Below are 27800 nucleotides of genomic sequence, written 5' to 3'. Positions count from 1 at the left end.
GGTTGACATTTTTCCACCTGCCCTATTCCTAATTAAGGCAAAGGAATCGCCGCCGGCCGCTAATTATAACCGGCAGAGCGACAGGTGGGCGCGTGACCCCGCTATCCGAGCTATGGGGTGGGGGGGAGGAGTTATAGGGGGGGGTTGGGCTGTTCGGCCCCAAAAGATGGCAATGGGGTGTCAGTTATGGGGCGGGGAAACGGCCGCTGGGGGCTATAAAGGGCCGCGGGGCGGCTCGGCTTCAATGGAACAAGGGAGCAGCGGGACGAAAAGCAGCTAAAGGGGGGAAAAAAGGGACCCTCTGTGCTAAACCCCATACGGTGCGGGGTCCTCAGCCTCATCTTCATCCTCCTCTTCCTCCCCGCATTGCGCAGCTCCGCCATGGAGTACATCATAGGGATCGGAGGGTGAGTGCGGGAGGGGTGGGATGGGGATAGGGGGTGTATGGGGGGGCTCAGGGGTGGTATAGGGGATGGGATGGGGTGATATAGGGGATGGGAAGGGGTTTCTGGGTTGTATAGGGGATAAGGCAGAGTTCTGGGGGTTGTATAGGGGATAGGAGGGGGTGCTGCTGTTGGTTGTATGGGGGATGGGGTTAGGGGGTGTATGGGAGGGCTCAGGGGTGGTATAGGGCATGGGAAGGGATGATATAGGGCATGGGAAGGGGTTCCTGGGTTGTATAGGGGATATAAGGCAGAGTTCTGGGGGTTGTGTAGGGGATAGGAGGGGTGCTGCTGTTGGTTGTATGGGGTTCTGGGGTTGTGTAGGGAATGGGATGGGGTTAGGAGATGTATGGGGGGGCTCAGGGGTGATATAGGGGATGGGAAGGGGTTCCTGGGTTGTATAGGGGATAAGGCAGAGTTCTGGGGGTTATGTAGGGGATAGGAGGGGTGCTGCTGTTGGTTGTATGGGGTTCTAGGGGTTGTGTAGGGGATGGGGTTGGGGGGGTGTATAGGAGGAGGATTCAAGGGTGATATAGGGGATGGGGTTCTGGGGGTTTTATAGTGGGTGAGGGGGAGTTCTGGGGTCATTTAGGGGATAGGATGGAGTTATATGGGTTATATTGGGGATAGCGTGGTATTATGGGGTTTATAAGAGTAGACAGGGGGTTGTATAGGGGATTGGGTTCTGTAGTTATATAGGGGATAGGACAAGGTTCTGTGGGCTGTATAGGGGATAGAACAGGGTTATATGGGGAATAGGGTTATATAGGGAATAGGAGGGGGTTATGGAGTGATATAGGGGATGGGGTTGGGATTCTACGGTTATATATATGATAGGATTGGGGGTTGTATAAGGGACATCAGGGGGATCTGGGGGCTGCATAGGGGGTAGGACAAGGTTGTATAGGGAATGGGCCGGGGTTCTGGGGTTATGTAGGGGATGATAGTGTTATACAGGGCACAGGATGGGGCTGTGTGGTTACATATGGACTGTGGGGTCGCACAGTGATGGGGTTTATGTGGGGTCCCATAGGAGGTGCGGTTATCCACGTGGTCGCCATAGCACCCCCCCCCCCCATCCCACCCAACATGGCGCCCATCCCGTTCCCCCCTGCGCCGCAGCGCCCTCCCGCGCGCGGGAAGCGGCAGACGTTTGAGAGGTTCTACTTCCGGGGTGGGAGGCGTGCGCGCGCGCTGCGACGGCCAATCAGCGCTCAGCGCGCGCTGCCGAGGCGCGAAATTTAAACGTGGAGCGCGCGCTTCCCGGTGCGTGGTTTTGCGGGTTCACGTTGCGGGTTTTTCCCTTGTTTTCAGCGTCACCAACGGAGGGAAAACCACGCTGACCAACAGGATCGTGAAGGCGCTGCCCAACTGCTGCGTTGTCCATCAGGATGACTTCTTCAAGGTGAGACCATGGGGGACAACGTGTGTCGCCTTATGGGGAGGGGGGTGATGCAAGGGAGCATTGGGGGCAATGGGATATAGGGCCAAGGGAGTGTTGGGGGCTATGGGATATAGGGCCAAGGGAGTGTTGGGGGCTATGGGATATAGGGCCAAGGGAGTGTTGGGGGCTATGGGATGTGGGTCAGGGGAACTCTGGGGGCAGTGGGTCATTGGGAGCAGTGGAATAAGGGGCCAGGAGAGAGTTGGGGCCAATGGGATGTGGGGTCAGTGATGGGCTTGGGGGAGTATTGGGGTTAGTGGGGCATTGGGAGCAATGAAATATAGGGCCAGGGGGCTGCTAGGGTCAGTGCATCACTGGGGTTGATGGAGCAATGAGGCCAGTGGAGAATTGGGGTTAAGGGAGCACTGGGGTCAGTGGTGCAATGGAGTATGGGCTGGTGGAGCGCTGGGACCAGCCTGTATGTCTGCTTATAGCCCTTAGTGCTGGGATGGATGATGAGTTCAGCACAGCCAACCTCAGCCCTCTATCACCAATGGCCCCAATGGACCTAGAGCTCTGCTGGGGCTTTTGGGGCTGAGGGGAGATGGGAAGGGTTGAAGTTAAAGGACATGGGGTTTGGGGATCCCATCCCAACAACATTTTCTCACTGTATTTCAGCCACAAGATCAAATAGAAGTCGGGGCAGACGGCTTCAAGCAATGGGATGGTAAGAGCAGAGCTCACTGTAGGATGCAGTCAAGTATCTTCTTCTATTGGGTTGCCTTTGGTGTTTTTTTGCCCTAAGTATTTCCTTTTAATTCTTAACGCTGTAATAGTCCGTTAACCTTTCGAACCCGTGCGGGTGGCTGCGTTTGATGGGGACCCTCTCTCCCACCCACCCCTCAGTGTTGGACTCGCTGGATATGGAGGCCATGGTGAGCACAGTGCGTGCCTGGATGGAGAACCCGGTCAAGTTTGCCCGTTCCCATGGGGTGAACGTCACACCCGACCCTACAGAGCCTCCCTCCAACGAGCCCCACATTCTGCTCATCGAAGGCTTCCTGCTGTACAACTACAGGTGAGGGCAGGGGGAACCCATGGGAACTGAAAGCCGGTCCTGCTACCTGTGAGCCCCACTGACTCCCCATAGTGGGGGGGTCTCAACCATTCCGTACACTGGGTGACTGCTAACAAACCCACCCCATGTGTCTGAATGGCAGCACTGTGATGGTGATGCAGGGGATAGGAAGGCTGATAGTGGCTTTTTGGGGTAAGGTAAAACCAGGAGGTAACGGGTGGTGATTTCTTTCTGCAGACCCCTGATGGAGCTCTTCGACCTGCGCTACTTCCTGGCTGTGCCATATGATGAGTGCAAACGGAGGAGGAGGTGAGCAGTGCTGGAGAAAACCCTAAGCCCTCATCCCAGCCAGCACTGACCAACCCTCAACCCTCATCCCATCCTCATCTGCTCACCCTCAGCCTTCATCCCAGCCAGCACTGCCCAAACTTAAACCCTCATCCCAACTAATGCTGCTGACCCTAAACCTTCATGCCAACTTTCGGTCCTCATCCCAGCTCTGTTCACCCTAAACCTTCATCTCACCCTAAATCCTCACCCCACCCAGCTCTGCCCAACCCTAAGCCCTCCTCCCATCTCACACTGCAGACCCCAATCCTAATGAGGGCAATGAGCTCTGGGGTTCTTAACGCTGCTGTTATTGCATGTATTTGCAGTACACGGAGCTACACCGTCCCCGACCCCCCCGGCCTCTTCGATGGCCACGTGTGGCCCATGTACCTGAAGCACCGGAAGGAGATGGAGGACAGCGGGGTGGATGTTGGTGCGTGTCCCCATTCCCCTTTTGGGTTTTGGGGTTACTGAGTCCAACCCCCACACTGTGACCCCATGGGACTGTAGAGCTGTTGTGGTTGGTGATGGCCAAAGGGGAAACATAGAGGGGAAATTAAGGGGGGAAAAGATAACCTTCTGTTGGGGTTTTGGGGTGGGTTTTATGGAAGCCAGAAGTAGGGAACAAGCCAATGTTTGGGGCCAATGAAGCCAACGTTGGGTCAATCCATGCCTTATTTAGGAAGAGATGAATGAAGATGTTGCCTTGAGTGTCCCATCCCATTAACCATGGTTTTCCTCCCCCTCCCCCCCAGTTCAGAGACCCCCATAGGGTCCCCCCTCCCCAATCCCCCATCCTATGACACCCCCTCTCCCCCTCAGTCTATTTAGATGGGCTGAAGAGCCGCGAGGAGCTCTACAACCAAGTCCTGGAGGACATCAGGAATAGACTGCTGAACCGCCCCCCAGGTAACCCCATGGTTTGGGGGTGGGGGCAGGACCCCCACTGTTGAGGAGGGGGGTCTCACATCACCCTTCTCCTTCACAGGACCCCAGAAGAGCTGAGACCCCATGTACACAGCGATGTAAATACTACGTAGCGCCGACGTTGGGTTGATTGGGGGAAACGTCTTTTGTATATAATGGAGCACAGAGGATGATAATTTATTGGCAGCCGTGCCAGGCAGGATTTGTTACTTTATTTTATTGTATTTTTTTATATATATATCTATCTATATTCCATCGCTTTGGGCAGAAGTTGGGAACTCCTTTTCCTGGCGGAAGGAGCAGAGGCCGCGTTTGGGACTTGGCTGCTCCAAAACCTCATTGTTCCCATTGAGTAAAACCAGTCCCAATCTCTCCTTATTCTTCCTCTTGATGTTGGAATGGGGTGGGGGGCACCTGCAGCCCCATAACCCCACACTGTATCCTTGGCCTCTTTGGGGCTGGGTGGGAACTGGGCCCCTTGCAGATGATGTGGTTAATGGGATTGTGTCCTGCTCTGATGGGAAAACCCAATGGGATTTGGGATGGGGGGAGCTCTCTATGGGGTCCCTTGTGTGGGGAAGCCCCTACATAACATTCAGGAGTCCCTACATGGCATTTAGGATCCCCATAGCATTTTAAGAGTCCCTGTATAGCATTTAGGTGCCCCTGTATAGCACTCAGGAGCCCCTATAGCATTTAAGAGTCCTTATATAGCATTTAGGGATCCCTATTGCACTCAGGAGCCCCTGTATGGAGTTGAGGAGTTCCCTATAGCATTTAAGAAGCCCTGTATAGGACTCAGGAGTCCCTATATTGCCCCTAACCTTAAGTACAGCAGATAGGAGCTCCCTGTGCAGGGAATGGGGGGTTTGCTGGCCGTGATCCCATGGGGCTCCTGAAACCCAAACCCACAGCGCAGCCTCAGCACTGAGTGAACTTTGTGCCTTTGGGATCAGCTGTCTGTGGGATTCCCCCACCCCCACGCAGTGCCCCCCATGTGGGAGCAGATGGAGCCCCCAGGTCGGCAACCCCTGGGTTTGAGCCCCAAAGCAATGAGAGCAAATGGGGTCAGCCCTTTGCGCCCCATGGACCCCCAGGAGGGGGATGGGATTGTCCCACATTGCCCTGCTATGGGGACACTGGCAGCACAGCAGTCACGCTGCCACCACCCCCCCCCCAGCCCTAAAATTATCGCCTGGCTGCGTGCCCCATGGGTTGGGACAAACCTGACACCCCACAGCACGTCAATGGGCACGTGGCACGGCCCCATGGAATGACCTATGGCACAGCCCCACGGATTGGGTTTGTATGTGGCCAAATAGGTCCAGATTTGGACCCCAAGACCCCCCCAGATTCCCCACCCCATTCCAGTGACCTCTTCCCCAATCCAACAGAGCTCTCCATTCCCAAAACCTCCCACAGACCCCTCCCATTCCCATCATTTATCCCCCAGAGACCAACCCCAAACCCCACAGACCCCATTCCCACAATCTCCCCCCAAAGACCACCCCCAGCCCCCCTCAAGGCGCTCACTCCCAGCCATAACAACACCCAAATCCCTCTTTACCCCCCCCTTCCCCCTTGTATCCCAAATCCCCTTCACAGGGGGCACAGAGGTGACCCCAACCCCCCCCTGCACTCCCCATCCCCACACAGAGGGGTTATGAGAACAGAAAGCTTTATTTCATTAAATGGGACTTAAAGCTGCACATGGATGGGAGGAAGCACTGTGGGGCAGCCTTGGGGGGCACTTCCAATCCTTCCCCCTAAGCACAGCTGCTCTGGGGTCAGGCTGGGGTTTGAGGCCATGTAGGGACAGTGCTTTGGTCCCATTCCCCTCCATAGGTTTGTGGCCCTGAGGGACACGAGATGTCCACCCCATTGAGGGGAGTGGAGCCCCACAGACGGCACAGGACCCCCCAGAGGATCCCAAGGAAAGGAGTGTGCTCAGGGGGGGCACCCCACAGACACTGGGGACAACTGGGGGCTCTACTGGGGACAACAGCACACTGAGCTCCAGCCCCACACCAACACTGAGGGCATGCAAAGCTGAATTATAGGGCTGCTGTCCCACCCCACTTGGTCCCTGACCCCACTACCAAGACATGGGGCTCCTCCCGCCCCACAGGGCACCCCCTGACCCCAATGCCTACTGATAGGGTTGCCAAACCCACCCCACAACCCTACATGTTCCCTGACACCCCCACCTGGCCATGAGGCTGCTGTCCCACCCCACAGCCCCACGTGTCCCTCCAATCCCCCTACCTAGCCACAGGACCCCCATCCTGCCCCACAGTGTGGCTCCTTGACCCCACTACCTAGCCATGGGGCTGTTCCCACCCCACATCCCCAAACATCAACCACCCCCACTGCTATCCATGGGGCCACTGTCCTACCCCACAGCCCTACATATTCCTCATCCCCTCTGCTAACCATAGGGCTGCTGTCCTGCCCCATGACCCCACTTGTTCCACAACCCCGCTGCTACCCACGAGGCAACTCCCAACCCCAAGCCCCACATTCCCCATCCCCCCAGCCATCCACACCCCCCTTATCCCACCCCACATCCCCAGGCTCCCCCTCCCACTGCTCACCCCCCCATCCCCACCACCTCAGCGGATGCTGCCGTCCTCTCCTCCGCTCTGCAGCTTCTCTCTCTCAATGGACCAAAGCAGCTCCTGCACGAATCGCACCTCGGATGCCACCTGCTCAGCCAGGGCTCCATAACGCTTCTCCAACCTGCGGTAGCGCCGTCGCAGCCCCCCAGCCGCCTGCATCACGTTCCTGCTCTCCTCCTGCGCCCGCTGCCGTGCGGATTCAGCCCGGAGCAGCTCCTGCCGGATCTGCCGCAGGTCGCGGCCGATGCTTTCGTTCTCCTCTTTGTACCACGATTCCTTCTCCTCGTAGATGGACAGCAGCGCCTCGATGTCCTCGCGGAAGGATTTCTTGTTCCTCTGTATCTCGCGGAGGGTTTCCTCCGCCGCCGCCACCTCCTCCATCACTTTGGAGAAGCGCTCGAAGTTGACGTAGGTGTTGTTGGGCGGCATGCTGGAGTGAGACTTGATGGTGTATTCCTTCAGACGCGTCGTCTTCAGCCGCCGCCGCTGCTCCGCCTTCTTCCCGCTGTCCTCGTTGCGGACGTTCCTCCTCTTGATCACCTGAGGGGAAGATGGGATGAGAGGAGCATCAAAAGGCACCAACCCACCCATGGAGACAGAAGGGATCACAGGGAGAGGAGCACAGGATGGGTTGGGTTGAGTTGGGTTGAATTGAGTTGAGCTGGGTTGAGTTGGGTTGGTTTGGTTTGGGTTGAGTCAAGGTGGGCTGCGTTGGGTTGTAGGGACTCCAAAGATCTCCCCATTCTGACCCCCACAACAGGTGGGTGCCCCTTGGTACATCAGACCCAGGGCCCACCCACCCCAATGCCTCCAGGGATGGGGCAGTGCCCCCCAGCTCCCCCAGCCCCCCCGCCCCACACCATCACCTGGAAACCCCATACCTTGATCCAGGGGTGCTCCAGGCTCTGAGCTATGGTCATCCGCTTCCTGCAATGACAGCAAGGCAGGACAGGGGAGGATGGAGTTGGAGATACGGGGTTATGGGGGGAACAGGAAGAGAGGGGACAGGATTGGGGGGTGGGATCAGAGGGGCATAAAATAGGGGGCCATGCTCGTGGGCTGCCAGGCTGTACAGCTCAGCCCTCAACCCACCACTTCCTCACAACCCCATTACTTCCCTTCCACCCACTACAGCCACAGGTGACCCCACAGACACCCCACACCCATATAGGGCACAGTCTGACCCACGCCAGCCTCCAACACCCGCATCCCAACCCTCACTTGGGGTCCTTGACCAGCAGCCGGCGGATGAAGTCCTTGGCCAACTCGCTGGTGCTGCTGAAGTATTCCTCATCGAAGTCGTAGTTGACGGCAGAGATGTTGGTGAGGGTCTCCTGCTTCGTTTCCCCCAGGAAGGGGGAGGCCCCGCTCAGCCTGCAGCAATGGGGGGGACGCTCAGCCCCACATCCCCACCCCCTGCAGCACCCCACACCCCCGGCCCCTCTACTCACAGGATGTAAGTGATGACCCCAATGCTCCTGGAAGGGAAAAGAGGAGGTCAGAGCCCCACAGCGTCCCCCCCACATGGCACAGAGGGGACACAGGGGGACATCCCGACCCCCCACCGGGGCTCACTCACCACATGTCGGCCTCCAGCCCCAGCGGCTCATAGTTCACAATTTCAGGTGCTTTAGGAAGGAAAAAGAGAGAGAAAAAACTCATTCTGGAGGGGAAACACAAATATCTGTCCCCACAAATGCATCCGTCTCCTGTGTATGGACACTCATGGGGCACCCAGCTCTGCCCCACATGGAGATAACCCCCCTGGGGGTATCCCTGCAGGATGAAGCCAACATTTCTGAGCCCCCCCTGTTCAAAACTGTGCCTCACCCACAAACTCTGGCGTCCCAAATATGTTCTTGAACTCATTCCCAGCTTCAATCTTGTGGGCGATCCCAAAGTCGATGAGTTTGATGCGGGGGTTGGGCACGTTCTTGTCCAGCAGCATGATGTTCTCTGGCTGTAGGGGGGGAGGATGATCAGTGCTTCACCCCAGTGCTGAGTATGGGGTGCCAGCAGCACACCATGGCAGCCACAATGTGTGGCCAAGAAGGCCAACGGGGTCTTGGTTGACCAATGGCTGGCTGTAGGTTGACCATGAGACACAGTGTTCCCTTATGGCCACAAAGGCCAGTGGTGTCCCAGCAGACCAAAGGTTGGCCAATGGTTGGCCAATGGTTGACCAAAGAGCCAAGACGTGCCCAGCAGCAACAAAGGCCAAGAGCTGACCAAGAGTTGACCAAGAGTTGACCAAGAGTTGACCAAGAGTTGACCAAGAGTTGACCATACTCTTTGTGTCCCAGCAGCCATGCAGGCCAGCAGTGTCCCAGTGTTGGTTGGCCAACAGTTGACCAGTGGTAGTTGGTCAATGGTAGTTGACCAAGAGATGATGAATAGACAACCACAACCTGCAAAGCATCTCAGCATCCAAAAAGGCCGACAGCTGACCAACATCTGCCCACCCCAATGAGCCCCTATAGCTCCCACCCCCACCCATAGACCCCCACCTTCAAATCAAAGTGTGCGATGCGTTTGGAGTGCAGGTAATGCACCCCGTCCAGGATCTGCTTCAGGAACTGCGTGGCCTCCTCCTCCGTCAGCGATTCCTTCTCAGCCAGGAAGTCGAATAGTTCCCCCCCCGACACCAGCTCCAGGATCAGCACCACGTCCGTCTTGTTCTCGAAGATGTCGTGCAGGGTGATGATGTTGGGGTGCTGGATCTCCCGCAGGATGTCCACCTCCCTCTCGATCTCCTCCCTGCTCACCCCACGGCGGCTCGATGATAATCGTCTCTTCTTAATGAATTTGGCCGCGTATTCCAGACCCGTTTTCCTCTCCCGGCATTTCCTCACGATGGCGAATTGGCCGCTGGGGGAGGAGGGAGAGATGGCAGCTCCACGGTGTGGGATTGGGGAGGGACTGATATGGGGGCTGAGCTGCCCCCATAGAGCCCTGCATGAGCAGCACGGTGGGACCCCAACCCCGTCCCCATCTCTCGGCCATGGGGTCGGGGTCGCTCACCGCCCCCCCGGCACCGTGGATGAGGACGCAGCCCCGCAGCCCCTCCCCGCTCTGACGTCCGTCCCCTCTCGGTTCTCCCGGTCCCATATAAGGACCCGCAGCGCTGCGCCCTGCCCGAATCAATGCGGGGCGGCACCGGGAGACCCCGCAGCGCTGCGGGACACACGGCCCGACCCATCCCGGCCCCATCCCGCCCCCCATCCCACCCCCATCCCGACCCCCATCCCGACCCATCCCGACCCCCATCCCACCCCCCACCCCCGCCCCTCTCACCTGCCCAGCTCTTCCCCCATCTCGTAGAACTCCTCCACGTTCTCCTGCCGGAAGGTGGACATGGCGGCGGCCCGGCAGCTCCCCCCGCTCCTCTCAGCACCTACAGGCCGGTATCAGCCGCTCATTCCCGCTCCGATCCCTCACCCCCCCCTTTATCCCGCTCCGATCCCGCACCCCCCGCCCGCTCCGCTCCCCCACCTGGGCCGCCCCCGCCCGCACCGCCGCATTCCAGCACAGCCGCCGGCTCCGCCCCTTCTCCTCCGCTATTGGCTGCGAGATCCCAGATGTCCCGCCCCTCGCGCGCTGCCATTGGCTCCACGGGGGTGACGTCATGTTGGAATGCGTGGATCGGGCCGCCCTGCCTCGCCCCGGCGGAGCTGAGGACGCGGGTTCGAATCCCGGCGGCCCCGCATCGATCCCGCATCAATACCACATCGATCCCGCATCGATCCCGCAGTGATCGAACCCCTACACCCCACTGCGATGGGTCCGGCAGGAGACACGACGTTGGAGGAGCCATATCATCACCATATCAAATTTATTACTTCCAGTGGCACTAATACACGGGTTGATGCTCATGATGATGATGACACACAACAGCTCCCTGCCTTCATGTCCACCACAAACCCCCCCCGGCCCCATTGGGCTCCATTAAACCCCCCCATAGATAAAGGGGGAGCAGCCCCCACCGCCCTCAGCTTCTCCCCCAGCCCAATAAAGCAGAGATTCCTCAAGTCAAATAAATATGGAAGCAGAGTGGAAACGCTTTTCATTGTTACAATGGCACCCAATGGGCCACGATGTGCAACACACAGAGCTCCAAGGCTGGATCAATGCGCTCGGTTGGTTCGGTTCAGTTTTGTGGGGGTTTTTTTTTCTTGTTATAAGTCTCCAATCGCTACGAAACTGATTAAGTACAATGCAAAGAGCTGTCACTGCACTTTGAGCCCGCTGGGATGGTGTTTAGGCTGAGTCCCACAGCAGTGACAGCACATGGGGATGGTGGTGATTACAGCTTGTCCAGGAAGTTATCCAGGGCCGGGATCCCCTCCTTCAGCCCCTTACGTTTGCGGGTCTCGGCCACCACCTGGAAGGGGCGGCTGGTGCTGTCGAAGGGATCCCCGGGCAGGATCTGCCAGTGGTCAAACACACACTGCGGGAAGGCCTGGCCTCCGGTGTTGGACCTCAGGTCGGCTGTGAAACCTGGAGGGAAGAGCAGAGCTGAGTGGGATGGATGCGGGCTCTGACAGCTCCAGCTGCCTCCCCCTGAGCCTCAGCCCCTTGGGGCCCTGCAGCCCCCCCTCCACAGCTGCACCCCCATGTACAGCCCACCCCCCAGGGCAGCTCCAGGCCTTACAGCACAGGGATGTGATGGGGCTCCTGGCAGCACACACTTACCAAAGGACTCGTTGACAGGCAGGAAGGCCTTGACCACAAACATGGGGGTTCCAGCCACTTGGGATTCCTCAAAGACGTGCCCACGCTTCCTGTTCAGCACTCCATAGATGCCACCAACCACCTGCTCCGGGCACTGTGGGACAGAGGGGTCAGGGGCTGCAAACAACACAACTCCGCTTTCCTTGGATTTCCTTGGATTTTCCTTACCTGGATTTCCACAAGGTAGATGGGCTCCATGAGCCTGGGCTGAGCCGTGAGCACGCAGGCATAGAGGCACCTCCTGGCAGTGGGGATGATCTGCCCACCCCCACGGTGGATGGCGTCAGCGTGCAGGGTCACGTCGTGCACATCGAAGCGGACACCACGCATGTTCTCCTCGCACAGCACACCCTGGGGAGCAAGAGAAGGTTGTGAGGCAGCACCAGGCCAGGCAGCATTCATCCTGCTCCTCCCACCTCTGAGTCACAGCTGCAGGCAGCACTGAGCCCATCTGGCAGCCTGAGCACCAGCTCCAAAGCTGACACCCACACAGACACTAACTCACTCACACCACCCCACCTCCTTGGTCGCCCACTGGAAGCCGGCCACCACGCTGTCCTTGATCTCGTTCAGGTACTGCACTCCCTTGGTGATGTCAGTCAGGATGTTGGGCCCGGTGCCGTCTGGTCCGAAGCACCAGATCTTCCTGGCCTCAGCCACGTCCCACTCGTACTTCTCAGCCAGGTAACGAGCTCTTTGCTTCAGCTCCTGGCGAGCGGAGACCTCGCCTTTGTCAATGTCTTCGGCCAAACCATCGGGGAAGGGCCGGGCCTTCATGTACAGCCTGTTGTGTTTGTTGGGGGACTTGGAAAGGCACATCACGTTGGATTCCTCGCTGACCGTCTCACGGTAAGACACGACAGGATCTGATTTCTGCAGCCACAAACAGCACAGAAGGGAAGAGCAGTGAAGCCACCGACCTGCAGCTCTGCAGAGCAGAAGGCTGCCAGCCCCTGCTGTTCAGGCTGTGTGTCAATGCACCAGGCTGCACACAGCAGCTCTACCTTGATAGGAATGCAAGCGTGGTCCTCCTCCAGATCCTTCAGGCAGATTTCCAAGTGCAGCTCCCCTGCACCAGCAATGATGTGCTCTCCAGACTCCTCAATGATGCACTGAAAAACAAGGAACAATTCATACAGCACATGAGACTGCTGGCTGCAATGCAGTGAAAGCTCCCGCACATGAAACCCCAGCATTTGCCCGATGGGCTCTGATCCTCTGCCTTGACTCCTAGGAGCTGTTTAAGAAGCTCTTTCTGCTGTTGTGGGGATGAGTCAGCACAAGGAGGGAAGCTCCATTCCTTCCCACTCTGGGAGGGCTGGAATTAATAACCAACTGAAGGCACTTGCACCAGCTCTAGTGGTGCAACCACAACTAAAGGCTCACAGGACTGGGAGGTTTCCCTACACACTCACCTGCACCATAGGGTCAGACTTGGCAAGACGCTTCAGCCCCTCCACCAGCTTGGGCAGGTCTGCGGGGTTCTTGGCTTCCACGGCCACACGCACCACAGGGCTGACACTGAACTTCATGACCCTCATGTTGTGAGCGTGCTCGAAGGTGGTGATGGTTCCAGTCTTCACCAGGAACTGATCAACGCCAACCAGCCCAACAATGTTTCCACAAGGCACGTCCTCAATGGGTTCAACGTAGCGGCCCATCATGAGGATGGTCCTGTAAGAATAAAAGGCTGTTTTGTGGCCTTGGAGGATAAGGACCCAAGACAGCGCTGGAGCCACAAATGGGATTGAGAGCTGCCCTCATTCTGCACCCAGCAAGGACCAACCTTTGGATTGGCTTCAGGTACAGATCCTCCTTCTTGCCAGGCGTGTAGTTGGGTCCCATGATTCTGACTTTCAAGCCAGTTGATACAAGACCAGAGAAAACCCGACCAAAAGCATAGAATCGTCCCTTGTCGGAGGTTGGCACCATTTTAGAGATGTACATCATCAGGGGGCCCTTGGGATCGCAGTTCTTAATACCTGAGGAGAAGGAAGCAGATTTCATTGAGAAATACCTCTGGTGCTCAGCAGACCAACCTGCTTCCCCCATCCTCTCGTTACCAGACCTGTGCCCGGCAGTGCCCCCCACTGTTCTGACAGCTGACCAGCCCAACACAGAGCAAGATCAGATTGCCCAAAGATCTTTTAAACGAATACAGGCTCAGCCTGAGCTGCCACCACACACCCTGGCTGCTCTCCAGTTACTTAGCAAGCTCAGCACTCCCAAGTCAAGATCTTGCTTGGTAAGCCTGTTTGATCCACACTAGCAAAGCTACAGGCTCAAGAATTACAAAAGCTACTAAGCTGTGGGCTTTGGAGAGCAAGAGAGTTCCAGGTATTTTACACCACTGAACACTTCTGCAAAGAGATTCCCTGGCAGCAAAGCAGCAGCCTCGCATACCTATGGCAGCCTCATCATCAGGGGGCCCCTCATAGAGCAGCTCACAGCGGTACTTCTGGGCTGTGACAGGAGAAGGCAGGTGGATGGTGATCATCTGGAGCAGGGCATCTCCGGCAGGCAGCCACCGCCTCATCACAGCCTGAGCAGAGAGCAGAGGGTGAGAGCCAGGCAGGCGGCTCAGAGCCCAGCAGTCAGCCTCGCCTCCCTCGCTCCCCTCTAAGTGACCAGCAGCACCTTCCTACCCAAGCAGGGTTTGCAGCTGCAGAGCAAACTCATACAGCTGGATCAGCCCAACCCCAGACCTCTTCTCACAGAGGATTCAGACCAATCTCACCTTCAGCAGGGGTTTGCCCTCCTTGTCCTTATCCTCGCTGTCAAGCTTGATGTCCAGTTTGTCAATCAGTTTAGCTGCCTCCTCTTTCTTGAAGGTCATGATTGCATCAAACACCTACGAGAGCAGCAGCAGTTAGGAATGCCTCTCAGGACCCAGTGTGAGAGCAGCACCATCTCTAAGGAGAACCCGTGCCCATCACCACAAGGACTCTCAGACACACACCTGCCTTCCCACACCTACTATCAGCTCCCCTGCTGCACACAGCAATGAGCTCAGCTCGTGTCAGATACTCAAATTTCTTCAATCAAACAAGTCAGGTCAAAGTGAAGAAATTTTCCATCATCATGAACTGCAGCAGAACAAAAGAGCTCAGGGCATCAGCAAGGGCAGAGCAGCAAGGAACACACCTTGAAGATGGGATCGAGGATGAGCTGGCAGAAGGTCCTAGGCAATTTCTTTCCATCAGGGCCAGTAGCAGATTTGCTGAACTTGCCAGTAGAAGGATCAAAGTATCTGCAGAGAAAATAAGCCAACAAATACCAATGTTCAGCTCAGGTGTAAAAGCGTGCTGGTTTTTTACTCTGGTTAGCTCAGGAGTGGAAAAAAAACACAAGGATTGAATCACTGAGCCTGAATGTCTGCACTGCCAGGTTAAGGGTGCACAGAGCTGGTGAGGGATTACAACCCACAGTTACTCACCTGTCTCCCCACAGCTTCTTCATCATGTCTTCTACTTTCTTGGCACGCTCAGATGGATTCATCTGGGCATCACCCTTGGCAGCAAACTTTGCAACGTACATTTCAGCAAACTGTTTCAAAGTGAAAGCCCAGCCGTGCAGGCCAGAACCAAAGCCAACAGTACCAAGCACCGGATCGATCTGAAAGGGAAAAGGAACAGCTGGGTTACAGAGGATCAGCTGCAGAGGGCTACAGCAGTCAGCCCAGGCAAACCAAACACACTGCAAGCCTCCACCAAGAGCCTGAAGGTGGGGCTTCAGAGCTACAGAAGCACTGAGCACTTCTGTGACAGCACCTGCCCAGAGGGACTGACTGGCTCAACATCTGCTTAGACCTGTCAGACTGTAATCCTTAATGGAAACACCAGTAGAAAAATCTACAATTTGTTTGTTCCTCAACAGCAACAAAGCACAAAGGTTTCCTCAGGACCTGCAGCTGAACAGGCCTTGCACTCAGCTCAGAGTCCAGCAGGGAGTGAAGGGATCAACATCCCCAAGTGCCATCCAGCCTCATGCAGTGCAGGGCCCGTGCCCCATGTCAGGTGAGCAAGGAAAGTCCTTCCAAGAGGAGGACCCCCTTCCTAGACAGAATGCACACTTGTGTTTCTATTCTTCATTGCATGGGTGCCTCCACTTCTCCAGCCTCACTCCTCCCCTGGAGGGAGGAAAGCACTGCTACCAAACACAGTTGCTCCCTCCTGCTGAAGGGGCACTCACAGCCATTCACTCACCATGATGTTTCCCATTGGACCGCTTTCTCCTTCCCCATACGTGGAGATGATGACGTTCACGTTCTCCACAATCCTCTGGAAGGTCTGGTACAGCTCCTCAGGATCCAGCTGCAGCTCCAGCAGTGCCCGGTCCATCTTGTTCATCATCAGGACAGGTTTGATCCTCTCAGCGATGGCCTGACGCAGCACAGTCTCTGTCTGCACACACACACCTGCCCAACACAGGACAATTAGTTCTCCTCACCTTCAGATCAACCCAACTCAGGTTGCAGTCACACATGGCTGCAAAAACCTCACCAGAGACGCAGTCAACAACAACCAGGGCACCATCAGTGACACGCAGAGCAGCAGTGACCTCCGAGGAGAAATCCACGTGCCCAGGAGAGTCAATCAGGTTGATCAAGAAACCAGAACCATCCTTGCTCTGCTTGATGAATGCCAGATCGTTGTCAGAGAGCTCGTAGAACAGAGAAATAGCTCTGAAAGGGAAGAAGAGCTGTTAATATCATCCCATTACCCCTCTGCAACACTCTGAAGCAAAAGCAGTTAGAAACATTCTTTTATCCTTTACTATTTTTTTCAGACAGCTGCATCCAGCTTCCAGGGTTTCATGAACCACTGAATGGCCTGGGTTGAAAAGGACCCCAATGCTCATCCAGTTCCAACCCTCTGCTGTGTGTAGGATTCCAGGCTGCCCACAGCCACATCTAGCCTGGCCCTGAATGTCTGCAGGGATGGGGCATCCACAGCCTCCTCGGACAACCTGTTCCAGGGCATCACCCCCCACTGGGTGAAAAACATCCTCCTAAGATCCAACCTAAACCTCCCATAGCAGGAAGAAATGATCATGAGAGGCGAGTGGGGAAGATGCTCAGGAGCATCCACAAAAACCTCTGCTTTTCATGCTTCCATGAAATCATAACCCCCTGATATCGTGAGCTGCCAAATAGAGCGCACCTCCTCTCAGCTGCTTTTCCCACCAGCCTAAATCCCTTCTGGTCCCTCCCACCTCCTCAGCATCAGTCCATGGTGAGGCAGCTGGACCTGCAGGCAGTGACACTCCCAAGGAGGTCAGCTGCTCACCAGACAAACCTCACGGCCACCAGCGCCATTACACACAGCTGGTGCCAGAAACAGGAGGCCAAAGTCACACTGCAGGAGCACGTCAACCTCCCAGCAGCCATCAAGGTAACGCTCAGTGACTCACCACAGGGCAATCAATACTTGCCCCTTCATTTAAGCAATCCACGCAGGGAAGAAAAATAAACCTAAACCTCTGAACAACAAGACAAGAGAAAGGCTGATGGGATCATCTTCATCTCAAGGTGAAACCAGGGTAGGATTCACAGCACCCCCAGGGTCAGTCCGTGCGTTGGGAACAGGAGGGCACCCGAAGGAGCAGCACTCACGTTGATTTGATGGTGATGCACCGTTCCTGCTCGTCCTTCCTGGTGTCAGTGAAGCGGGTCTCCCCCGCGCGGGCAGAGGCGATGATCCCAGCTTTACACACCAGAGAATCAGTCAGGGTCGACTTGCCGTGATCAACATGGGCGATCACTGACATATTCCTGATGTTGGCCTTTTTGTCCATGATGGCCCGTATCTGATCTACCGTGAAGTTCACCTTGGAAAGAAAGGAAGAAGGGAGGAATGGGAGACACGTAACAGCAAAGCTCCATTTCTTCCTACGTGGCGCTGTCAGGTTTAACCTCAAGGAATGAAGCATTGAGGGCACTGCAGAGCGCCGGGCCTGCACTGCAGCAGCCAGCGATGTGTCCTCAAACCCCCCCGCACTGACAGCGCTCAATGCACCGCAGCCCCCCCTCCATCCTCACCCCTCATTAAAGGGGGAAACCGAGGAGCCGCAGCGTTACGTAATCGCTCCGGGAGCTGCCCGGCCCCATCACAACGCCGGGAATTAAAGCCCTACGGGATGCACCGAGCTCCGGGTTAACGGCGCCCCACCAGGCCCCGGCCCCACCCGTGTCCCCTCACAGCGGCCCGGGACGCAGCGCTAGGCCTCGCCCCGCAGCGGGACCCTCCCGGCCCTCCCGGAGCGGACATCCCCACCCGCACAGCCCACACGGGACCCGCTGAGCTCCATCCGAGCGGCGGCGGGACGCGGGGCCTCACCATGGTGGCGGATGGAGGCGGATTCTCCGGGGCGGGGGGTTACAGCAATGGCGGCGGTGGCGGCGGCCCTGTCTCGCTGGCGAGCGCAGAGCGGGCGGAAGAGAACGCTGACGTCAACCGCCCCCCTTTTATAGGGCGGCGCCGGCCGGGAGGAGGAGCCTACGCGTGCGCGTGCGCAGATGCGATTATCTAGCACCCCTGCTGCCGGCAGCTCTATGGTCGGGCGGTCAGGTCCTCCGAGGGCCGCAGTCAGGATCCACGCGGTCCCCGCTCAGAAACCGCAGCGGAAACAACGCGGTCACAGCGGGTACAACCCGGACAACGTGCCCGGGGCGCTGCTCAAGGCCTCGAGAGCGGCTCCGCCTTTACCCGGAGCGCTGGGCCGTCCAAAGCGGCACCGGGCCGGGCTGGGCGAGCACCGCCCATAGCGGCGTCTATGGTCTAGGTGCGCATGCACCGGCCGGAACTGCGGAGGGCATGGAGCTCACTAGCGCCCCCTGCAGGCCGGGAGGAGCGGGGGTGGGCAGGGGGCTGCAATGGAGGCACGGGATGGAAGTAGTGTGATGTCTGTGTTATGGAGCGCAAATATCAGCTCGAAAACTGGAGGTCTTCTATTGAGACATCAATAGATTCCTCTATCTATAGAGCCCTCTGATCCCTCTATCAATAGATGGGTTTTGAGTGATGTTTTCTAGTTGATGAGCCTCGTTGCAACTTAGGGACACGCTGCTGGCCCCATTGTATTATTGTTATTATTAGGATTAGGACCCCGTTATTATTATTATTAGGATTATATTCAGAGAGACTGACAACACAGCACCCAACCTGACACCCCAGTCATACGTAAGGAACTCAGGACACTGGTAAGCCAGTCTGAGCACAGTGTCTGTGATGTCAATTAGGCTGAAAGGCAGCCAGGCAGGTATCCCCATCACCGGCTCCCATAGGCTAAATACATTACAAATATCACCATGCTCTGAAGCTGGGACTATAAGCACATATAGGCATATAATGACCCTCAGTCCTAACCCGTCCCCTTCCCTCTCCCCGTACCCATCTAAGGCAGCCCACTGGTAAAGCAGGAGAGTTGTCATTAGCTCTGCAGTCCGCCCTCCCTCCCCGCATCCTCCATCCTCCCCGTCCCGTTTTAGGGGCGCGGTCCCTTTAAGACCCCCGAAAGGCGGAGCGGGGCGGGGTGGCTCTATTGCGCCTGCGCGTTGCGGCGGCGGCCTCCGAGGTGAGGAACTCGAAAGCTGATTGGTCGACGCGTCTCCCGCGCGCCCCTCCCCTCGCCGCTAGGCGTCACGTGACCCGGCGGCGGCTCCCGGCGCGGTGGACGCTGGAGGCCAAGATGGCGGCGGAGCTGGTGGAGGCCAAAGTGAGTGAACGGCGGCGGCGGAGGCGGCTCGGAGAGACCGGGCCGGGCGGGAGCGGGATGAGGGCTCAGCTGCCGCCCCTCACAGCGCGGAACCGGCGGCGGGCGGGGCGGTTCGACGGATGGGAGCTGGGGGGCGGCACCCCGGGACCGCCCCCCCCCCCCCCCGCCATCCCGGTTCGTTGTCCCGTTTTACCTCAGGGCCGAACATCCCCGGGATGAGGCCTGTGCGGGGCTAAAGGCCTCGGGGCGGGGCGGCAGCGACGGGGCTGCCCTGCATCCATCTCCTGTCACAGCCCACAAGGGACAAGGGCTGCTTGTGGTGGCAATGGGAGGGCGGGGGGCGGCCCAACTGAGTGCACACCCTATAACCTGTAACCTATAACCTATAACCTATAGCCTATAGCCTATAACCTATAGCCTATAACCACCCAGTGTTTGAGTTGGGGTGGGGCTGTGAATGCCCCCCTATAACCTATAGCCTATAACCACCCACTGTTTGAGTTGGGGGGGCTGTGAGTGCCCCCTGTAATATATAACCTATAACCTATAACCACCCAGTGTTTGGGGGGGGGGGGCTGTGGAGCTCCTGACCCCCCCCACTCAGTGCTCCCCCAATATTGAGTTATTATGGGGCTCATAGAGGGGTTGTGTGGCACTCTTGGCTCTATGGTGCAGCTGTTTGAGGGGATCCGCTTGGTTGAGCCCATCCCTGCAGTGGGGTCTCAATGGGGTTGGGGTCAGTTAACAAGCAGGGATGTGGCTGAAAGGAGACGTTTTATGAGGCCCTCTGGTCCCCATCTCACAGCTGTTCGGCCCCTCTTGGTTGCTGTGGGCCCAGGACCCCTGTGCAGGAGATGTGCTGCCTCCTTTACACAGCACAGCTGATGCTCAGAGCCAGGATGGAGCTGATCTCAGTGCTAAGGGATCTCAGCACTTCATGCAGATCCCAGCCTCAGTGACACGTTGTTATTGTTTAATGAGACTTGCTCTGGAGCAATACAGGTCCTGAATCTAAGGCTGAAGGCTGTTGGTTCCGACCCCAAAGGCTGTTGGTTCTGCAGCAGAAGTGCCAAGTGAGTTGTGCTGTGGGAGCAGTGAGCGTAGGAGCGCTGCTGTGCTGCTGGGAGCAGCGTTGTGGCCGTGCCGTGCTTATCTTTGCTGATACACGTTTATCCTTGAACGTGCCCCAGTGAAGACGGCACGCTCTCCGTTCTGTACCGTTCTGAAGCACAAACTAAATTCCTCCAGGGTCACACAGGTGCTGCCTCACAAAGCAGTGATCCCACATCTCTTGTCTTGTCACAACAGTTAAATGTCCTTCTCTCCTCTTGCAAGTTGTCTGTTTCCTTCCCTCTCCTTCTGGGAGAGCAGAGCCCCGTCCTATGGCTGCTTCTTCTCTTTGCTGTGGGATGGCAGAGGTCTTGAATTCCTGTGTTTTCCACAATCTATGGAAGCTGCGGAGGGGGTGCACATGGTTGGCTATCAAGTGGACTCTCAAGGCAGCTTGAATCTTGACAAAAACCTGCTTTATAAGCTTGATGGCCCTTTGCCATGCAAGACAAGCATGACGTCCATCTGACTGCACCACTGCTTTCAGCAGAGGCCATTTCTAGCTCCTAGTCTGCTGTAGCATTGGACTCTCTTTAAACCTGCTGATGGTTCCAGGCCTCCTGAGCTCCCACAGCAGCAGGAAAGTGCGTTAGTGAAGGTAGGGATTGTTTTCACCTCTTATCAAAGCACTGACATCCCCAGCAGCAGCCCTGGGTGCTGGCTGTGAGCGTGGGGGAGTGCTTGGCAAAGCCCCCGCCTGCAGGCATTGTTCTCATGGGAACGCACTGCTCTCTTCAGTCTTCTCTTCCCATAGCTGGAAATATACGTGCTCGGTTCTTTCTTCAGGTTCTACACATCTAAGAAGAGCTCTAGAGGGTTTGTTTTGCCTATGGAAACAGCACAGAGGTGCACTGAAGGACCGACAGCCCCCTTCACTTTAATGTTGTGTTGGTGTTCTGTTTTCTCCCTTCTTTTGCTCTTTAAACCCTTCAGAGATGCAGGGAAGTGCTTTAAGCTCCTGCCTGGTGTTAATACACTGAGCTGCACTGACACCAGTATGATGTGTGTTGGAGTTTTCTCCTCCGTGCTCACTGTTAGAATCATTGTTGGGTGTCTATCACTTTATTGAGTGACTCGTGTTCTGTGGTCTGGGTGGGTCGGTGGGTTCCGAGCCATAGAGAACAGGAAGAACTTTCTCTTTGCCTTCGTATCACTGTAAGAACATCTTTAATTTTTTTATCCCCTAGAACATGGTGATGAGTTTCCGAGTCTCAGATCTTCAGATGTTGCTGGGTTTTGTTGGCAGGAGTAAAAGCGGACTTAAACACGAACTAGTCACCAGAGCATTGCAGCTGGTCCAATTTGACTGCAGCCCTGAGGTTTTCAAGAAGATCAAGGAGCTCTACGAGACCCGTTATGCCAAGAAGAGCTCCGAGGCCCCGCAGCCGCACCGCTCCCCAGAGGCACTCCCCATTCACTCTTCATACGACCGTGGGAGCGCCATGGCTCGGACTTCTATCTCCACCCCCAACATTGACTATCCCACTCTCTATGGGAAATACCTGAACGAACTGGGCAGGTTGCCCCCCAAAGCTGTGAAGCCTGAAGTCCGCCTGGTGAAGCTGCCCTTCTACAACACCCTGGATGAGCTGCTGAAGCCCACGGAGCTCGGTGAGTTTTCTGTGCTCTTCATCTGCTGGGCTTGGTCTGGTAGATGGAAGCGAAACAGCTGTGAGTGTCCAAAAGGTTGAATTTCAAGGGGTTGAAAATGAGATTTTCCAAGGCTCTGTGAAGGACAGACTGATGCACATGGTGGTGGATGTCAACTTTTCCCCCCTTTTTTTTCCCTCACCCACTGTGGGTTACAGAGGCCCACAATGCTCATCCAGCTCCAGCCCCCTGCTGTGCAGGGTCACCAACCAGCAGCCCAGGCTGCCCAGAGCCACATCCAGCCTGGCCTTGAATGCCTGCAGGGATGGGGCATCCACAGCCTCCTTGGGCAACCTGTGAACAGTGCGTCACCAACCACTGGGTGAAAAACTTCCTCCTAAGATCCAACCTAAACCTCTCCATCTCAGTTTAAAACCATTCCCCCTCATCCTGTCTCACTATCCAGGATCCCAGCTGCAGAGGTCCTGCCCTTGGTTTGCTCCTTCCTCACAGTAACCTCATGCAGTGTCAGTCAATTTCAGTGTTGCTTGTGGGGTTCAGCTCCCAAGGACAGTTTGCAGAGTCCTCCTGGGCTTTAGAAGCTTTATGTCTGGGCTCGTTCTGAAGGTTGCTGGTTGAGCTCTGCCTTAAAAATCGATTTCCTGCTGTTGGGATGAACTGATGGCAGCTGCAGCCATACAAGGCCCAGCACAGATTTGCAATGCAGCAGCATCCATCCCAGAGAAAGGATGGAACTCAGTTACCTGGAGGTCTTCAGCTTTAAAACCTTTAAGATCTGCAGCCTTGAGTTCCCATATCTCAGGCTTAATTCTAAGCAGACTGAAGGCATTTGATCTCAAAATGAGGGATAGAGAAGAGGGCAGTCGATGCTGGCTCCTACCAGCACTGCCTCTTGGAGCTGTTCCTGTGCTGCTGCATTTCATTCTGAGTTCATCTGTTGGTCGGCAGGTGGAGGCCAAGAAGGCTCAGAGCAGTGAGCAGCGTCAGAGGAGCTGCCATCAGAATGATGTGTTTCTTTTCTCCTTTTCAGTTCCACAGAACAGTGAGAAGCTTCAGGAAAGCCCGTGTATCTTCGCATTGACGCCGAGACAAGTGGAGCTGATCCGAAACTCCAGGTACTCCTCCCTGGGTGCTCTTACCTGGAGATATTGCAGCCCAGCGCTTCCTCTGTGCCACCCTGCACAAAGCTGATCCTTAATGCCCTTTGCTCCCAAATCCAAATACATGAAGAGAATTTTCACCATTAGTCATACATAAGCACAGTAGTTTTGCAGCTGTGGCTTCAGGGGGTGTCAGTGAGGATCAGCCCGTCTTCCTGCTATGGCAGAGCCCCACTGTACCTGCATGGATCCAGAAGCACCACATGAGCTCAGCTGCCATCCCCTCCACCCCTATAACAGAAATATTTAGTTGGATAAGTAAGCAGAGTCTTGGAGGAACGCAGTCAGACCCAACACCAGAGAGGGGTCCTCTGAATGCTGACATGCAGCAGTAGAAAATGCCAGGAGAACCAGGGTCCTTTCTGTTTTTCTTTATGTAAGTTTCTGTTTCTTCCTTGCTTTCCCAGGGAGTTGCAGCCCGGTGTGAAGTCGGTTCAGGTGGTGCTCAGGTACGTCTGAGTGTGGATTTAATATGAGGTGCCACAAGGGGAGGAGGGGAACACATCACTGGGTTCAGTAAGGTGCAGGGTGGTGGTATTCAGAGCTGCCAAGAGGAGTTAGACCAACCTCGCTGCTGGCACACATCAGACAAGTATCTGATGCTTTCTGACACCTTCCTGCCTGAGTCAGCAGCAAACAGCAGCGTATCCCATTTCCATACAATCACAGAGTGGCCTGGGTTGAAAAGGACCACAATGGTCAACCAGTTCCCCCTCACCCTGTCACTATCCATGATCCCAAATGTGGAGGTCCTGCCCTTGGTTTGGTTTTCAGTACAGGCAGAGGAGGGAGCAGGACCTGGTGGTGATGGTTGGCTGCTGGTTGTTGTGTAGAGCTTTGAACCAGGACGGGTGTTTTAGGAGCCGTGTGGTTTCTTTGCAGGATCTGTTACACAGACACCAGTTCCCCCCAGGAGGATCAGTACCCCCCCAACATTGCTGTGAAAGTGAACCACAGTTACTGCTCCGTGCCGGTAAGCCAGCTGGGCTGGGAGGCACCATGTCAGGGGGGCTCATGCAGGTGATCCTTCTGCTGAGTGCAGACAAGAAGCCAGAGCAGAGCAGTTATTGGTTTAGCTTTCAGATGGGTTGGCTGTTAATGAAGTGTTTCACAAGGATTCCTTTTCATTCTGTGCTGGGTTGCACCGCTCAGCTCCCCTCTTCCTAACTGTGGCTGGGTTAGAAGGCAGCGAGGCCGATGTGTGGATGTTCCTTCCCAGCAGCATCTTCAGCCTATAAACAACACGAATCTTTCCACTTTAGGGCTACTACCCATCAAACAAACCTGGGGTGGAACCCAAGCGGCCCTGCCGGCCCATCAACCTCACGCACCTCATGTATTTGTCTGCGGCCACCAATCGCATCACTGTCACCTGGGGGAACTACGGGAAGGTACGAGCTGTGGGGAGGGACCCAGGGCTATATGGGGAGCGCAGGAGAGCCCCGTGCTCAGCCCTTCCCTTCCTTCTCTCCTCAGAGCTATTCCGTGGGGTTGTACTTAGTGCGGCAGATGACCTCAGCGGAGCTGCTGCAGAGGTTGAAAACCATTGGGATCAAACATCCAGAGCTCTGCAAAGCGCTGGGTGAGTATTTGTGGGCGGGGGGTCTGTGGGGGGGCTCACTGTGCACCCACCTGCTGGGTGTTCCTGGCTGCCAGGCTGCTGGAAATGTGTGTGAGAGCTGAGTTTTGTGCTATTTCTTCCCTCCAGTCACATAAAACGCTTCTTATTTGGACAGGCTCACCAAGGTGTTTGTTTATCATGTGAAATTGCCCCCAGATCCCAAGGAATAAGGTTCATCCTGCTTGTGCTAATAACCTGATAACTCATTAGATGAATGGACTTCTTTCTGGGCGTTGTGCCTCCCTCTGTCCTCCCTTTTGCTCCCCAGCAGCACAGGGATGGTGACAGCTGGCTCCTGCTGGCTGGGAAGGCTGGGCTGTGGGGAAGGGGAGCAGCCCTGAGGTCGGGGGCTGCAGGAAGAAGCTTTCCTGCCTGGCCTGCAGCCCGTGTGCTGCTGAGCGCTGAGCCATGCAGGTTGTGCATTGCTGCTGCAGTGCTGTGCCATTCTCTCTGCCCCCGAGGGCTCCTCGCCCTGCACTGTGAGTCGCCTCCATGTTGAAGTTAATTTTGTCACCCTTTGCTCTTCCTGCAGTAAAAGAGAAGCTACGTTTGGACCCAGACAGTGAAATCGCTACAACAGGCGTTCGGGTGTCTCTCATCTGCCCGGTGAGTCTCTGCAACGCCTCCTAAGGGTGGTTTCACCCAGAAAACCCATCCTGCCAGCACAGCTTTGCCTTGTGCAGCAGAGCTGCTGTGCTGGAGGGGGCACAGCGCTGGCTGTGAGCTCGGCCCTGCTGCTCACCATTGCCCTCCTCCCGCAGCTGGTGAAGATGCGGCTGTCCGTGCCGTGCCGGGCTGAGACCTGCGCCCACCTGCAGTGCTTCGATGCAGTCTTCTACCTTCAGATGAATGAGAAGAAGCCCACGTGGATGTGTCCCGTGTGCGACAAGCCCGCGCCCTACGACCAGCTGATAATTGATGGGTGAGTGTGGGTGCTGCTGTCCTCAGCCCTGGGGTTTCGCTGCTGGGTGAAGCATTCTTTAGTCTGCCCTTCTGGAGCCTGCATGGGAGCAAAGCTGGAAGCGTGTTGTGCTCCTGCATAATGCCCTGACTGCTTGTGGTGGTGTGCTGGAGCAAGGTTTGTCGGTCTGCCCTTCTTGATTTTAGGATTCCCTTAAAGCCTTACGAGCATCGAGCGTTTACTGCCTCACTCTGATGAACCCGCACAATTGGCTGCCCTGGTTGCCAGATGTCACGCTGCGTGGAATAAACCCACTTTATAAGCACACGATAAGGTGATTTTTGATAGGAACCATCTTCCTCTTCTCTTGCTGTGAGCAGGCAGCGCTCGCCACGCTGGGAGCTCGGCTGGGGGGATCTCTGCCAGCTTCTCAAGCAAACATCCCACACCGTGCAGTCCCTGAGGCAGAAGTGCAGGTGCAGAGTTTGCATCAGGAACGTAATCTGTCTTATGTGGGGAATTGGGGCAGCAGATTGCAGGGCACGTTTGGATAAGAGCGAGGCAAGAAACGCGCGTGCTGAGCCCTGTCAGTGCTCTCTGGCTGTGAATGATGGCAGGGGCTGCTCCAGCCCTGCCTCTCCCTTGTCTTGGTCTATGTGGGAGCACTGCTCCCTCTATCTCTGCACCGGAGCTGTTTGCTTTCTACCATAGAGAGCTTTGGTTCTCCCCAGGTGAGGCCGGCTGGGTGCTCCTGTGGGCAGAGCAGCACCTGGAGGTGCTGGGTGCTGCAGCCAGGCTGCTGTGTGTGCCCAGCTCTGCAGCAGTTCTCCCCCTCCTGGTGGCAGAGCTGCATGGAGGCCTGGCTCCCATCTGGGAGTGAAGGAAGGCAGCGGAGCAGCGCAGCCCTCTGCTGATCTATGGGCTGGGATCACACAGCTGTGTAATCGACCTTTAGTGCGGCATCACCGCAGTGCTGGGGTGGTGCATGGAGCTGAGCTGAGCACAGGGCTGTGCTGGCAGTGCTCTGAGTGCTGCCATGTGTCAGTGCTGCTCTCACCCCGTGCTGGGGCTCCGTGGTGGTGATTGCAGCCAGGGCGGCTGTGCTGAGCAGTGGGGCTGCCTGCAGGGCTGTGTGCTGGCACTGGGGGCTGCGTGGGGCCGCAGGGTGCTGCTGTGGGGTGGGCAGCTGCTGCAGTGGCTGCGGGGGTGCAGTGGGGAGCAGAGTGCTGTGTGTGGGATCACTGGGCCCTGCTGGGGCAGGCAGTGATGGGGGTGGGTGGTTCCTTGGGCCTGGCCTGGGGAGCTGCCAGCCCACACGTGGCCTTGGTGGGGTCTGGGGCGTCAGCCTGGGAGGCTCTGCAGAGCTGAGGTGCTTCTAATTCTAATAGCTGCTGGTCCGTGGCTCTCAGTGCAGTGCAGAGCGTTGGCTCCCTGCTGGCCAACACAGACCAATGGGGCCCTTCCTCCCACCCAGGCTGCTGTCAAAGATCCTGACGGAGTGTGAGGACGCGGATGAGATCGAGTACCTGGTGGACGGCTCGTGGTGCCCCATCCGAGCGGAGAAGGAGCGCAGCTGCAGCCCGCAGTGCCCCATCCTGGTGCTGGGTGAGTAACCCTGCACCGCACATCTGATGCCCTGAGCCTCATGTTAATTAACAGAGGCCTTAATTAGTCCTCTCTTTCCCCGACCGCCTTCAGGTTCTTCGGATGTGAATGGGCTGTTGCCCACACCTAACGGCAACGGTGAGAACGGCAAAGCTGCTGCTGACGTGGTGGATTTAACACTGGACAGCTCATCGTCGGAGGAGGAGGAGGAGGAGGATGAGGAGGAAGACGACGACGATGAGGGACCCCAACCAAAACGGCGCTGCTCCTACGAGAAGGGTTTGGTTTCTGCCTGCTGACTGCGGAGGCAGCTCTGGATCTCAGAACGGACAGACTTGAATACTCTGGTGCTGAAACTGGAGGGGGGTTGGAGAGCAGCGTCGTCGTCTCCCACCTCATCTCCCATCGACCCCCATCTCTGACTTTCCTATTCCGAATTAACCATTAAAACAAGAGAAAAAAAACAGACAAAAAGCCCACAACCACTGAGCTGCTTCTTGGTTGGAAAACCAGCCCAACTCCAGGCCCGACCCCGAACCAGACTCTGAAGCAAGGAAAGTGTCTT

General features: G+C 56.5%; 4 protein-coding genes and 1 non-coding gene across 11 annotated transcripts; 2 read left to right on the top strand and 3 right to left on the bottom strand.

Moving 5' to 3' along the window:
- The first annotated feature begins 243 nt into the window (after positions 1–243).
- NMRK2 (nicotinamide riboside kinase 2) lies at positions 244–4540 on the top strand. 4 transcript variants are annotated; one of them, XR_014935002.1, is made up of 8 exons: positions 244–407; positions 1758–1848; positions 2506–2554; positions 2734–2905; positions 3143–3214; positions 3562–3668; positions 3991–4144; positions 4224–4540. XR_014935002.1 is itself a non-coding variant. In XM_015886481.3 (8 exons), exons 1-8 carry the CDS (start codon positions 382–384, stop codon positions 4238–4240), a joined length of 621 nt encoding a protein of 206 aa, XP_015741967.2. In that variant the 5' UTR covers positions 244–381; the 3' UTR covers positions 4241–4540. The 4 variants fall into 4 exon arrangements, 2 of the variants coding, with proteins under 2 accessions (XP_015741967.2, XP_085373685.1); XR_014935003.1 differs by having other exon boundaries at positions 2664–2905; XM_015886481.3 differs by having other exon boundaries at positions 4058–4144.
- Positions 4541–5823: 1283 nt separating this feature from the next.
- Positions 5824–10400, bottom strand: DAPK3 (death associated protein kinase 3). Of its 2 annotated transcripts, none has more exons than XM_015886476.2 (9): positions 10273–10400; positions 10075–10174; positions 9288–9648; positions 8611–8740; positions 8360–8408; positions 8232–8258; positions 8002–8154; positions 7662–7707; positions 5824–7320 (listed from the first exon to the last, which is right to left on the bottom strand). In XM_015886476.2, the coding sequence occupies exons 1-9, from the start codon at positions 10382–10384 to the stop codon at positions 6775–6777; spliced, it is 1524 nt and encodes a 507-aa protein (XP_015741962.2). In that variant the 5' UTR covers positions 10385–10400; the 3' UTR covers positions 5824–6774. The 2 variants fall into 2 exon arrangements, with proteins under 2 accessions (XP_015741962.2, XP_015741963.2); XM_015886477.2 differs by having other exon boundaries at positions 10294–10328.
- A 195-nt stretch (positions 10401–10595) lies between these two features.
- Positions 10596–17952, bottom strand: EEF2 (eukaryotic translation elongation factor 2). Its single transcript, XM_015886475.2, has 15 exons — positions 17850–17952; positions 17126–17340; positions 16014–16195; positions 15717–15928; positions 14948–15126; positions 14656–14761; positions 14249–14362; positions 13915–14053; positions 13298–13493; positions 12927–13185; positions 12516–12623; positions 12031–12384; positions 11680–11862; positions 11473–11605; positions 10596–11277 (listed from the first exon to the last, which is right to left on the bottom strand). Exons 1-15 carry the CDS (start codon positions 17850–17852, stop codon positions 11084–11086), a joined length of 2577 nt encoding a protein of 858 aa, XP_015741961.1. The 5' UTR covers positions 17853–17952; the 3' UTR covers positions 10596–11083.
- Positions 14529–14598, bottom strand: LOC116652454 (small nucleolar RNA SNORD37). The gene has a single exon (XR_004305470.1). It is a non-coding gene; the product is annotated as a small nucleolar RNA SNORD37 (small nucleolar RNA).
- A 1210-nt stretch (positions 17953–19162) lies between the features above and the next one.
- PIAS4 (protein inhibitor of activated STAT 4) lies at positions 19163–27709 on the top strand. 3 transcript variants are annotated; one of them, XR_014935001.1, is made up of 12 exons: positions 19163–19227; positions 21525–21948; positions 22979–23063; positions 23516–23557; positions 23991–24081; positions 24371–24499; positions 24585–24690; positions 25262–25335; positions 25491–25651; positions 25837–25964; positions 27105–27235; positions 27329–27709. XR_014935001.1 is itself a non-coding variant. In XM_015886478.2 (11 exons), exons 1-11 carry the CDS (start codon positions 19201–19203, stop codon positions 27532–27534), a joined length of 1476 nt encoding a protein of 491 aa, XP_015741964.1. In that variant the 5' UTR covers positions 19163–19200; the 3' UTR covers positions 27535–27709. The 3 variants fall into 3 exon arrangements, 2 of the variants coding, with proteins under 2 accessions (XP_015741964.1, XP_015741965.2); XM_015886478.2 differs by lacking the exon at positions 25837–25964; XM_015886479.3 differs by lacking the exons at positions 25837–25964; positions 27105–27235; positions 27329–27709 and adding an exon at positions 26011–26480.
- The last annotated feature ends 91 nt before the right edge of the window (positions 27710–27800 follow it).

Source organism: Coturnix japonica, chromosome 16, assembly GCF_054131305.1.
Source record: "Coturnix japonica strain WE chromosome 16, WE-NBRP24, whole genome shotgun sequence".
Taxonomy (NCBI): Eukaryota; Metazoa; Chordata; class Aves; order Galliformes; family Phasianidae; genus Coturnix; species Coturnix japonica.
This window is presented reverse-complemented; position numbering and strand designations above follow the sequence as displayed.